This window comes from Lithobates pipiens, unplaced genomic scaffold, assembly GCF_037356315.1.
Source record: "Lithobates pipiens isolate NorthernLeopardFrog02 unplaced genomic scaffold, aLitPip1_a1.2 Scaffold_16, whole genome shotgun sequence".
Taxonomy (NCBI): Eukaryota; Metazoa; Chordata; class Amphibia; order Anura; family Ranidae; genus Lithobates; species Lithobates pipiens.
Window position 1 is genome coordinate 48,451,993 of NW_027507748.1, and position 13,743 is coordinate 48,465,735.

Consider the following 13,743-nt stretch of genomic DNA (forward strand, 5'->3'; position numbering starts at 1 on the left):
ACCGACAATACTTTCAGGCATGTTTTTGCAGTGCATTCTGTGTTTTTTAAACAAGCGTTTTTTATGCATTTTTGCATGCAGTTTTCATGCATTTTGTGGTTTACGTATTTATTTGTAAAATATTTGGGAAAACCATTTATCATTTTCCTTCCACTTTACAATTACGTGGCACTTTGTGTTGGTCTATCTCATAAAATCCCAATAAGATACATTACGTTTTTGGTTGTAACATTACAAAATGTGGAAAATTTCAAGGGGTATGAATACTTTTTTTAGGTCACTGTATGCCCCATTGTTGGTGTCAGTGAGAGGAATAGTGCCCCATCATTGATTGCTGACAGTGGGGGGAATAATGCCCCAAGGGCCGGATAAAGGAAAGCAAAGGGCTGCAGTTTGGAGACCACTGATATATACCATAGTTTGTAGACACTTTAACTTTCACGGAAACCAATAAATCTACACTTATTGCGATTTTTTCCAACAAAGACATGTAGCAGACCACATTTTGGTCATAATTTATGAATAAGTTTCAATTTCTTGTTTTATAGTAGAAAATAAAAAAACTCCCCCCCAAGTTTTTGGTCTTTTTTCATTTATATCGTAAAAAAACAAAAAACCCAATGGCGGTCAAATACCACCAAAAGAAATCTCTATTTGTGTGAACAAAAAATCTAAATTTCATTTGGGTACATAGTTGCATGACTGTGCAAATATCAGTTAAATTAATCCAGTGCTAAGTAGTAAACAATGGCTTGGTCATGAAGAGGGGTAAAATCTTCCAGAGCTCAAGTGGTTAACCACTTGCCTACTTGGCACTTACACCCCCTTCCTGCCCAGGCCATTTTTCAGCTTTCAGCACTGTTACACTTTGAATGACAATTGCGCGGTCGTGCTTCACTGTAACCAAACATATGTGTTATCATTTTCTTCACTCAAATAGAGCTTTCTTTTGGTGGTATTTAATCTGCTGGGTTTTTTATTTTTTACAAAAAAGTTTTTTGCTTTTTTTCTGTCAGTACATGTTGTAACTAAGTAATTATTCGCCTTCACTGATGTGCGCTGATGAGGCAACACTGATAGGATGAACGGTGGGTATTGATGAGGTGGCACTGATGAGGCGGCACTTATGGGCACTGATTAGGTGGCACTGATGAGGAGGCACTGGGAGGTTGCACTGATATGTGGCACTGATGGGCACTGTTAGGCGGCTCTGGTGGGCACTGTTAGTCGGCACTGGTGGGCATTGATAGACAGCAGTGATGGGCATTGATGGTCAGCACTGATAGGCGGCACTGACTGGCATCGCTAATGGACACTGATTGGTGGCACTTGTGGGCAGTGGTGGGCACTGATTGCTTTTACTGGTGGACACTGATAGCTGACATTGGTGGGCACTGATTTGTGACACTATTTTGCAATATTGTAATCAGGGCACTGATGATCAGTGCCCTGATTACATTCCTAGCTGTCCCCCTGTGAGGAGATGCCACTGATCGGCTCTCCTCGCCAAACACTCTGTCAGACGAGAAGCGCCGATTACCAGCAGTTCCTTGTTTACATGTGACCGGCTGTGATTGGACACAGCCAATCACATGGTTAAAGATCCGCGGACACGGCTCTTTCCAGAGATCAGGGTTGCGCCGTGTCAAACTGTTAAAGTGGTTCTAAAGGCTGAAAGATTTTTACCTTTTTAAACTCTCTGTATGCAGTTCCCTCCTAGCCCCCCTAAATACTTACCTGAACCCAAACTTGATCCAGCGCTGTACACAAGAGCAGCAGCGCTCTCTCTCCTCACTGGGCTGAGAGGCAGCCATTGGCTCCTGCTGCTGTCAATCACAGCCAGTGAGGAGGGAGCGGGGGCAGGGTTGAGGCACGCCTTGTGTGCGTCTGTTGACTTGCGAGATCGAGCGCTTACGAGGGAACTCATAGGAAGCGGATTCCTATGGGGAGAACTTGGCAGGGGAGAGGAGCCAGGAGCATCCCAGCGGGGACAAGATTAGTGCCTGTAGAGGCAGATACATTCCAAGATAAAGTAAAATACTGGAAATTACAACAAACAAATAACATTTGAATCTGTGACACCTACCATTCTTGGCCATATGCCTCTTGCATACAGCTGCTTGAGCCCATTGAACATTCATTGTTATTTTTTTTTCCCCCAAACCAGAAAGCCCAGGTGATGCATGCAACCTCCCATAGACACGAATGACTGTGCGTGGATGTACTCCAGGTATACGGCGACGCTTTCCTAAACATGAGTATAGTGTACAGGCATAAGAAAAAAGTAGAAAATGTTTTATTTTTTGCGTACACCCATACTCTATGCTTGTGTTTACGTGAGTATTGTCCTATAGAGCAGTGGTCATCAACCCCGTCCTCAGGGCCCACTAACAGGCCAGGTTTTATGTATTACCTTGGGGAGATGCAGACTAGAATACTGCAATCACTGAGCAGCAAATGATATCACCTGTGATGTATTTCAGTTATCCTGCAAACCTGGCCTGTTAGTGGGCCCTGAGGACAGGGTTGATGACCAGTGCTCTAGAGTATATCTGTGTACAGACATTCATCTGTGAGGGGCTTTTCCAGGTTGGGGGGAAGTAACAGAATTTATGTTTAACTCAGGCACCCCTGTTCAAGGGGTCTTATAATGTTACCTTGAGAAAAAGCTGCTTACATTGATGGCCAGTAAGAAAACATATGTCCTTAGTACCCTGTTTCCCCTAAAATAAGACCTAGTGTGATTGTCGGTGATAGCTGCAATAAAAGCCCTACCCCCCAAATAAGCCCTAGTTAAAGTCCTTGTAGGTCTTCTTTTCAGGGTAGGGCTTATTTTTGAGGAAACAGAGTAGGGCTTATTTGGGTGGTAGGGCTTATATTGCAGCCAACACCGACAATCACGCTAGGTCTTATTTTAGGGGAAACAGGGTACTATTGTGGGCAGAATGCCACCATTACAAACAGCTAAAAAGATCATTGATGCCGTGCAGCTAACTCTGCCAAGTGGTGTTGGCCATGGAACTAAAACACAGACCATCAAATGGAAGGTCAATCGTCTACAGCTCAAAGGAACTCCTAGTAATCTCTGGAGGAACCTGAGCCCTTGTACACACGGTCGGATATTCCGACGGAATGTGTCCTATCGGACCGTTTTGTCGGATATTCCGACTGTGTGTGGTCTGCATCGGACTGTTTCCGTCGGAATATCCGATGGACCAACTTTTCCAACCTGCCGGTAACATTTTCCGACAAAATGCTCCTATCGGACATACTCCGATCATGTGTAGCCTACTCCGACGGAGAAAGTGCCACGCATGCTCAGATCAAATTCATAGGCCAAAGCTATTGGCTACTAGCCTGAACGTAGTCCCATCCTAACGAAATAACGTCATCACGTTATGTATAATCTGATTTTCCGACAACTTAGTCCAACCGTGTGTATGCAACATCACTTCCGGACCTCTTCCGGAATTAATCCGTCGGCATTACTCCGACGGATTTGGTTGTCAGAATCTCCGACCGTGTGTACAAGGGCTTGGAGTTCCATGGAACCCTGCTTGAGATTGGCCTACTTTAAACTTCTACTCACCAAAAAAACAATATGTGTTCCTATAATGTAAATCCTGTTTTGTTTTTATAACATGTTGGCCTTTGTCCTTTTTTTCCCCCAGGCTGCTCTGATGATCTGTCTTATATGGAAGTATTACTCTGAACCTGTCACTGTGCTTCCCAGTAAATGGATTGCACCTCTGGAACGCCTGGTTGCCTTTCCCACAGGAATTGCAGGTAACAATAACACCAACTTTGAAACTAGAATTACATTTCGTTTTTTGTTTTTTTTCCCCTGGTGTGCTAGGGTGGGATGAGAGCAGGAATTTTAGGTGGAGATAATTTAAGCTTTATGACATGGCATATTATCCTGCTGGAAGCAGCCATCAGAAGATGGGGACACTGTAGTCATAAAGGGATGGACATGGTCAGCAACAATACTCAGGTAGGCCGTGGCGTTTAAACGATGCTCAATTGGTACCAAGGGGCCCAAAGTGTGCCAAGAAAATATCCCCCCACACCATTACACCACCACCACCAGCCTGAACCATTGATACAAGGCAGAATGGATCCATGCTTTCATGTTGTTTAAGTCAAATACTCATCCTACCCATCTGAATGTCGCAGCTGAAATCTGAAGCTGAAGACTGATCAGACCAGGAAAAGTTTTTTTTCCAATCTTCTATTGTCCAATTTTGGTGAGCCTGTGTGAATTGTAGCCTCAGTGTCCTGTTCTTAGCTGACAGGAGTGTTATCCGATGTGCTCTTCTGCTGCTGTAGCCCATCTGCTTCAAGGTTCGATGTGTTGTGTGTGCAGAGATGGTATTCTGCATACCTTGGTTGTAACGAGTGTTTTTTTGAGTTACTGTTGCCTTTCTATCATCTTGAATGAGTCTGCCCATTCTCCTCTGTCCTCTGACATCAAAAAGGCATTTTCGTCCAGACAACTGCCACTCGCTGGATATTTTTTCTTTTTTGGACCATTCTCTGTAAACGGTAGAGATGGTTGTGCGTGAAAATCCCAGTAGATCAGCTTTTTCAAATACACAGACCAGCTCGTCTGGCACCAACAAACATACCACGTTCAACGTCACTTAAATCCCTTTTCTTCCCCATTCTGATGCTCAGTTTGAACTTCAGCAAATCGTCTTCAACACGTCTAGATGCCCAAATGCATTGAGTTGCTTCCATGTGATTGGCTAAATATCAATTTGTGTTATGAAGCAATTGAACCGGTGTACCTAATAAAGTAGGCGGTGAGTGTTTATGTAAAAGCGCTGTGTAAATTGACGGTGCTATATAAGTACCTGTATTTTGGGTTGTCTCAGGAACAGTAATAGAGGGTATATCTTCCAATGGGAACACTAGTTATGGTGACAATCAGGAATTATCTCACTCTGGAGGGATTTCCTCTCATTTCCTGTTATGGATATGGGACATGATGTGAAGGAAAATCTCCCCCAATGGGACGAAAAAAAAAACCTGATAGGGGTTATAAAAAGTGTTTTGCCTTTACTTGCACTTTAAGTCCACATGAATGCATAAGCAGGGAGCAAGAGAATGTGGTTATGTTCCTACATACAGTAAGAGAAAAAAGTATTTGATCCCCTGGTGATTTTGTACATTTCCCCTCTGATAGAAATAATCAGTCTATCATTTTAATGACAGGTTTATTTTAACAGTGAGAGACAGAATAACAACAAAAATATCCAGAAAAAAAACACATTTCAAAAAAGTTATAAATTGATTTGCATTTTAATGAGTGAAATAAGTATTTGATCCCCTATGAATCAGCAAGATTTCTGGCTCCCTGGTGTCTTCTATTCAGGTAATGATCTGAAATTAGGAGCAAGGGAGTGCTCCTAATCTCAGCTTGTTACCTGTATAAAAGACACCTGTCCACAGAAGCAATCAATCAGATTCCAATCTCTCCACCATGGCCAAGACCAAAGAGCTGTCCAAGGATGTCAGAGACAAGATTGTTGACCTACACTAGGCTGGAATGGACTACAAGAACATCGCCAAGCAGCTTGGTGAGAAGGTGACAGCAGTTGGTGCGATTATTCACAAATGGAACAAACACAAAATAACTGTCAATCTCCCTGTCTGAGGCTCCATGCAAGATCTCACCTCATGGAGTTTCAACGGTCATGAGAATGGTGAGGAATCAGCCCAGAACTACACAGGGGAATCTTCTCAATGATCTCAAGGCAGCTGGGACCATAGTCACCAAGAAAACAATTGGTAACACACTACACCGTGAAGGACTGAAATCCTGCAGTGCTCGCAAGGTCCCCCGGCTCAAGAAAGCACATGTACAGGCCCGTCTGAAGTTTGCTAATGAACATTTGAATGATTCAGAGGAGAACTGGGTGAAAGTGTTGTGGTCAGATGGGACCAAAATCAAGCTCTTTGGCATCAACTCAACTCGTCGTGTTTGGAGGAAGAGGAATGCTGCCTATGACCCCCAAGAACACCATCCCCACCATCAAAAATGGAGAGGAAACATTATGCTTTGTGGGTGTTTTCTGCTAAGGGGACAGGAAAACTTTGCCGCATCAAAGGGACGATGGACGAGGCCATGTACTGTCAAATCTTGGATGAGAACCTCCTTCCCTCAGTCCTGCAGGGCCTAGAAGGAAAATTAGCAACTTTAACCGCATCCGCTATCCAAGGATAGGAAGCGTGTTAGATCCCCCTCTCCCACCTAGATCCCTTATCAAGGGAACAGTGGGTAGAGGATGAAGGGTTACCCTTAGGTGATCAGGAAAGAAAGACAATTCTCTGGACTTGAGTCCGCCGGACAATCCCCTTGTGTGTGGGCTCCGGAGGACTTTTTTTTTACCCAAAAGTCCGGCGGACTTAGAAAGTAGTTTTGCATCAAAATTTGTCCGCCGGACAATCCAGCCGTGTGTGTGCTAGTCCGCCGTACTTTTGAAATGAATGGACTTTTCCCGCACGGAGAAAAGTCCATTCATTTTGAGCGCAGCTCCAGGTAGCCGGGACCATCGAAGATTGACACGGCGAGATTGACACGTCGCTGGCCCTGTCACCTGGTATGGACTTAAAGGGGAAGCCCTACGCCGCAAAAAAACGGCATGGGGTTCCCCTCCAGGTCCATATCAGAACCTTATCTGAGCACGCTACCCGGCCGGTCAGGAAATGGGTTGGGGACGAGCGAGCGCCCCCCCCCCCTGAGCCATACCAGGTCGCGTGCCCTCAATATAACCATGTTGATGAGGACAAGGGCCTCTTCCCGACAACCCGGGCCGTTGGTTGTCGGCGTCTGCATAAATTTTAGCAGAAACAAAGATTTTTTTTTTTACAGAATTTTCCGTATATTTTTTGATTTATATCGCAAAAAATAAAAAAAACAGCGGTGATTAAAAAAAGAGACCACCAAAAGAAAGCTTTATTTGTATAAAAAAAAAGACAAAAATGTCATATGGGTACAGTGTTGCATGACTGAGTAATTGTCATTCAAAATGTGAGAGCACCGAAAGCTGAAAATTGGTCTGGTTAGGAAGGGGGTTTAAGTGCCAAGTAGTCAAGTGGTTAAGTAATTACTTAAAATGGTTGTAAAGGTAAATGTTTCATTCTATGCATTAAGGTGAAAAAACATCTCACAGTGCTGGCACCCCCAGCCCCCCGTTTTACTTACCTCACCCCTCGAAAGTCCCGCGCTCGTCCCCGCCGTCCTCTTCGCCGCTCAGCCTGGCCGCTGATTGGCTGGAGTGGATGGATTGAAGGCAGCGCAGCTATTGGCTCACGCTGCTGTCAGTCACATCCAATGACGTGGCGCGCCGGGGGCGGGGCCGCGTGATACAGCGAGCGGCTATAGCCGCCGGCTGTATAACGGGAGCGCGCCCGCAGGTGCTTCTCACCATGTGAGGGAGCTCGCATCAACGTGAGAAGTACCTGCGGGAAGAAGCAGAGACAGCCGCCGAGGGACCCCAGAAGAGCAGGTTCGGGGCCACTCTGTGCAAAACGAGCTGCACAGTGGAGGTAAGTATAACATGTTTGTTATTTAAAAAAAAATAATTACTTTACAATCCCTTTAAGGCTCTGTGTCCCATGATGTACTCCAAGAAAAGGATTTTACAGGTAAGCTGTTATAAAAATCCTATTATTTCACTCATTAAAATGCAAATCAATTTATAATTTTTTTTTAAATGTGTTTTTCTGGATATTTTTGTTGATATTCTGTCTCTCAATGTTAAAATAAACCTACCATTAAAATTATAGACTGGTCATTTCTTTGTCAGTTGGCAAATGTGTACAAAACCAGCAGGAGATCAAATAAAAAAAGAAATGTAGAGATTTAGAGGAGGCTGAGAAGAATAAGAAGGTACTTTCTTATTTAGAAATATAAACGTGAATAGATTTTTTTTTAAACCAGAGGTTGGTGTCATATTAAATGATCTGCTCTTTTGTGTTACAATACATGTTAATATTTACTGGCTTTTATGGCATTTATCCTTCTAGCTTTCTCTGTGATCATAAAACAGTTCTTGCGGGTTTTTTCTGGCTCTGGATATTGTTCTGTAATGGCTTGTGGCTGCAGTAAAAAAAATAACTTCCAACCACAAATTAGTCAACCAGCTTTTTGATTTCTTCCAGATCAGTACTTAAGCTACCAGAACCATTGCAGTTCAATGTCCCACCCAGTTATTCTTTTGCCAGGTGTTTCAACAATTTGCATGCTATATGTACTTACCAGACAGTATTCAGGGTTCTCATGTGTCACAGTTTGTGATCTAGTTAAAAAAAAAAAAAATTGACATAGCGATTTTGTCCAGTAAATTTGAATGTACTTTTGTTCAATGCGAATTGGGCGAAAACCAATGTTCTTTAGGCTATTTTCCCCTCTAAACAAATGTTCTGTTATTATAGGCAGTAGTAAAATACCACATAATGGCCACTTGGTGGAGCTGAGGAGCTATACATACATTTACGTCTTTGTATCAAAAGATTCAATGTAACAGTTCTAGAGAACGCTAGAGGGATATAGAAGATGAATGTAACCAATGGTGTCACTCTGTGGACAGGATGGGCTTCTAGTTTTATATGATCTTTTAGGTAATCAATAAACAGGATGAATCCCATCCCAATCCCAATAAATCCGAACTCCAGCACTTAACTCCCATTCCCAACCAACGCAAAAGACATTTAGTGCTTAGTCTGAGTATTTTCACCTGGCCTTAAGCCAGATCGAGTTGGAGGATGTGCTCAATTTTACAGAAATGTATTACCAAATGTATTTGGACGCCTGCCTTTACACACACATGAACTTTTATTGCATCTCAGTCTTTAGTCCCTTAGGGCTCAATATTGAGTTGGTCCACCCTTTGCAGCTATAACAGCTTCAACTCTTCTGGGAAGGCTGTCCACAAGGTTTAGGAATGTGTCTATGGGAAGGTTTGACCATTCTTCCAGAAGCGTATATATTTGTGAGGTCAGGCACTGACATTGGGCGAGGAGGCCTGGCTCGCAGTCACTGCTCTATTTCATCCCAAAGGTGTTCTATCGGGTTGAGGTCAGGACTCTGTGCAAGCCAGTCAAGTTCCTCCACCTCAAACTCACTCATCCATGTCTTTATGGACCTTGCTTTGTGCACTGGTGCGCAGTCATGTTGGAACAGGAAGGGGCCATCCCCAAACTGTTCCCACAAAGTTGGGAGCATGAAATTGTCCAAAATGTCTTGGTATGCTGATGCCTTAAGAGTTCCCTTCACTGGAACTAAGGGGCCAACCCCTGAAAAACAACCCCAACACCATAATCCCCCCTCCACCAAATGATTTGGAGCAGTGCACAAAGCAAGGTCCATAAAGACATGGATGAGCAAGTTTGAGGTGGAGGAATTTGACTGGCCTGCACAGTCCTCAACCCAATAGCGCACCTTTGGGATGAATTAGAGCGGAGACTGCGAGCCAGGTCTTCTCATCCAACATCAGTGCCTGACCTCACAAATGCTCTTCTGGGAGAATGGTCAAGCATTCCCATAGACACCCTCCTAAACCTTGTGGACAGACTTCCCAGAGGGTGGGCCAACTCCATATTGAACCCTACGGGCTAATGCCTTGTACATACAGTCGGACATTCCAACGACAAAATCTGTCTGATTTTTGCCGACAGATTTTGGCCCAAATTTGTCTTGCATACACACGGTCGCACAAAGTTGTCGTAAAATCCAATTGTTCAGAACGAGGTAACGTACAACACGATCGACAGGACTATAAAGAGGGCAGTAGCCAATAGCTTTCGTCTCGTAATTTATTCTGAGCATGCGTGGCACTTTGTGCGTCGGAATTGTCTACACACGATCGGAATTTAAACGATCGGATTTTGGTTGTCGGAAAATTTTAGAACAAGATCTCAAACTTTGCGTGTCGGAAATTCTGATGGAAAAATTCCAGTGGAGCCCACACACGACCGGAATTTCCGACAACACAGTCCAATCGCACATTTTCCATCGGAAAGTCCGACCGTGTGTACAGGGCATAAGACTGGGATGCCATTAAAGGTCATGTAAAGGCAGGCATCCCAATACTTTTGGTAGTATAGTGTATTTTAGTGTAGTCAAATTTTTTGGATGTGTAGTTAATAATTCCAGCAATTTTTGCATGGATCATTATCCACATATCTAACCCATTGAGGGTATTCTGTGATGCACACAAAGACTGTTATTTTTTATTTTCCTAGTGGGCAAAATTACTATTGCAGGAGCATGGAGCAAACCCACAGTCTCCTCCATGCTCCTGCAATAGTCATTTTGCCCACTAGGAAAATAATGAGCATCGCAGAATACCGTCAATGGGTTCGTTGAGTAGAGCTGTTTGAGGTTTCTGTGGAATTTGTAGGTCAGTAATTCACCAGGGCATGGATAAAATCTTATTCCAGAAACCCCAAACCCCTGGCCAACACCCCCAAATATGGTACATTGAGCCCTATGAGGCACATGCTCGAAAGCAAAATCAAACACTTTTTATGCAATTACATCTTCTGTTCCCTTTTTGATTTAAGAAAAAAAGGTTTAAACCAATCATAACAAGCTGACTGTTATAAATACTCTCTTGCCAGTGTTATAAGGTTTGTTCCAATCCCTATAACTGCCACTTTTGCTGGACAGCTCGGTTTTTTAGCAAGAAGTAGGAAAATCCGGTATCTAGGTGCAGGATCAACAGGAAATAAAGCCGTTTTCAAGGGAGAAAAACAGACTGCTGTGTTTAAGCTGAGTCATTTTTTATTTTCTCATATCGGTGATGGCTGCAATATAAGCCCTACCCCCCAAATAAGACCTACAAGGACTTTAACTAGGGCTTATTTTCGGGGAAACAGGGTAGGCTTTATATTGCAGCCACCACCGACAATCACGCTAGGTCTTATTTTTGGAGAAACAGGGTAGTTACATTTTCAAACGTTACAGGTTTTTAAAGTAGATAAAGCCGAATGCCAGGCAGATATAAAAAAAATAAAACTTGTTTTTCTTGTAAATAGTTTTTCATTTAAATTTTTATTTTATTTTTTTGTATAGTAAACAGGATTGGCACCCCGGGCATAGATACTGCCATTAAAGTGGTTGTAAACCCTTACAAACCACTTTGACCTACATGTACGCCTAGATTAAGGCTCACCTGTAGGTCCAAGAAATATCTCCTAAGCCTACACGGTTTAGGAGATATTTGCTGAAAGACAGGCACCGCTGTCTACGGCGCATGCGCCGTAGACAGCGGCGCGCAGGCGCACTGAGCGCGGCACCCGTCAACGGTGATATGCCACGCGTGGCGGCTCCCTGCGCGGGAGAAGCGGCTTCGCCGAATGACAGCGGCGGAGCAGCGAGACCCCACCGAGAAGATGGATGCGCCGGACTACAGGGGACAGCGGTGACTTTGCTGGCTCCTGTGTCAGGTAAGTGACACATAATGGGCTACTATGCGATGCACAGTAGTCCATTATGCTTTACCTTTGCAGGGAATGAAAGAGGAAGTAAACTCATCATCTAATTGAGAATCTGTGTCAAGACTTGAAAATTGCTGTTCACAGACGCTCTTCATCCAACCTGACAGAGCTTGAGATATTTTACAAAGAATGGGCAAAAATGTCCCTCTCTAGATGTGCAAAGATGGTAGAGACATCCCCAAAAAGACTGCTGTAATTGCAGTGAAAGGAGGTTCTACAAAGTATTGACTCAGGGGGGGCGCCATACAAATGTACCCCACACTTTTCAGATTTTAATTTTGTAAAAATGTTGAAAACCATTTATGATTTTCTTTCCACTTCACAATTATGTGCCACTTTGTGTTGGTCTATCACATAAAATCCCAATAAAATACATTTATGTTTTTGGTTGTAACATGACAAAATGTGGAAAATTTCAAGGGGTATAAATACTTTTTCAAGGCACTGTACATATACCCAATGATGTGACTGACTTCAGGTGATACACAAAGATCAAACAAATCCTCCTACATAAGTTGTGTCCCTGTTTATCTGCAGTTGTCTCTTCTTTGCATCAGTTCAAAGCCCAGAATTTACAAAGCCTGTCTGAGCTTTCAAAAAAAACAGGGGTTGGAGAGCTGAAATTACACACTGGAGAGCTCTGAGAGCTGATTGGAGAGGAGGGATACATCCCCCCAGAACAGAACTGAGGCTGTCAATCACAGGCTATGTGCTGGAGCTCCCTCCCCTGTCACATTTTTTTCTCATGGTGTCAGGAAAACTTGTCAAACTTGACTCATTCTGATAGCAGAGGAACAAAGCAGCAGACAGAACTGACACTTGTGCCGCATACACACGACCGGACTTTTCGAGGGACTAGGTCTGGCGGTCTTTCCGACTGAGTTTCGGTGGAGTTCCAACGGACTTTCCGAATGAACGGACTTGGCCACACACAATCACACCAAAGACCGACGGATTCGAATGTGATGACGTACGACTGGACTAGAATAAGGAAGTTCATAGCCAGTAGCCAATACTGCCCTAGCGTCGGTTTTTGTCCGTTGGACTAACATACACACGAACGGATTTCTCAGTCCAGCGGAGTTCCGGTGGAAAAATGTAAAACATGTTCTATTTCTAAAGTCCGCCAGATTTTTGGCAAGCAAAGGTCCGATGAAGCCCACACACGATCGAATTATCCGACGGACTCGTTTCGTCGGACCTTTGCTGTCAAAAAGTCCGGTCGTGTGTACGCGGCATTAGTGCTTTTAATTGAGACAAGTGCACACTACCGAGGCATGTACTTTTTTCATATTTCTGAGGTTTACAACTACTTTAAGCATAAGGTCTTGTCATGCCAGATCCAAAGGTTCGATCTCCATGGGTTGTTAAGTGGGGGAAAGGAAAAAAGTGAGATTGAGGTAGTAGTCGGGACTAGACCAGAGTCCTTTATTATGAGTTAGTCAATATGGATGAGGTTGGGTAAATGGGGGTGGAGGACAGAGTCCATGGTAGGAGGTGAGGATGGTTGGGGGGGGGGCGGGGGCTATTATTTTGCCTGGGGTTTGACATGACTTCTATTAATTATAAACTCTCTGTGTTTCAGGTGGAGTTGGCATTACATGTTGGCTGGTGGTGTGCAACAAAGTGGTGGCCATTTTGCTGCACCCTATCAGCTGAGAAGGTGAGAATGCAGAGAAGCGACTTCCCAGTCATGTGCACTGAAAGCGATGTATTGTCTGCAGCTTCCAGTCTACAATCTATTTATTCATTTGTACCTTCAAAATGTGATGTATTCATGTGTCTGTGTTTCATTTACTGACAGGTAAATCCATGCCTGTCAAGTCATGCCATGAGGTCACTTTATGTTATTTTTTGACATACAATTGCGTATTAAGCATCTGGAATAAAGCAATGCCTGATAATTCCCCAGACTGATTTTTTTTAAAAATTCTACTAATTTCAATATTGCGCACTTACCACGCAAGTTTGTTGGTTGTTACAATAAGGGTGAGATCTTCAAGCCCACATCTTCCAGAGACTATTGCAACTCTCAGTGGACCTGTGATCACCATAGAGATCAATGGAGGTCCACCAACAGCTTCCATAGTCACATGCCGTTATGTACCTTTTTGGTTTACTCATTTTGAAGACCTAGGCCGCGTACACACGGGCGGATTGTCTGTCCAACTTAGTCCGCTGAACCGTGTTTCAGCGGACAATCCGCTCATGTGTGGGCTTCAGCTGACTTTTTCA

The 13,743-nt window shown here is 43.7% G+C and overlaps 1 protein-coding gene across 1 annotated transcript in view; it reads left to right on the forward strand.

The window, feature by feature from the left end:
- The window catches only part of GET1 (guided entry of tail-anchored proteins factor 1), an 81,700-nt gene extending 68,286 nt beyond the window's left edge, over nucleotides 1-13,414 (forward strand). Inside the window, exons 4-5 of the mRNA XM_077479866.1 lie at nucleotides 3,672-3,786; nucleotides 13,094-13,414. Of these exons, the coding sequence (XP_077335992.1) occupies nucleotides 3,672-3,786; nucleotides 13,094-13,167 (189 nt within the window). The 3' untranslated portion in view covers nucleotides 13,168-13,414. The remainder of the gene's footprint in view (nucleotides 1-3,671; nucleotides 3,787-13,093) is intronic.
- The last annotated feature ends 329 nt before the right edge of the window (nucleotides 13,415-13,743 follow it).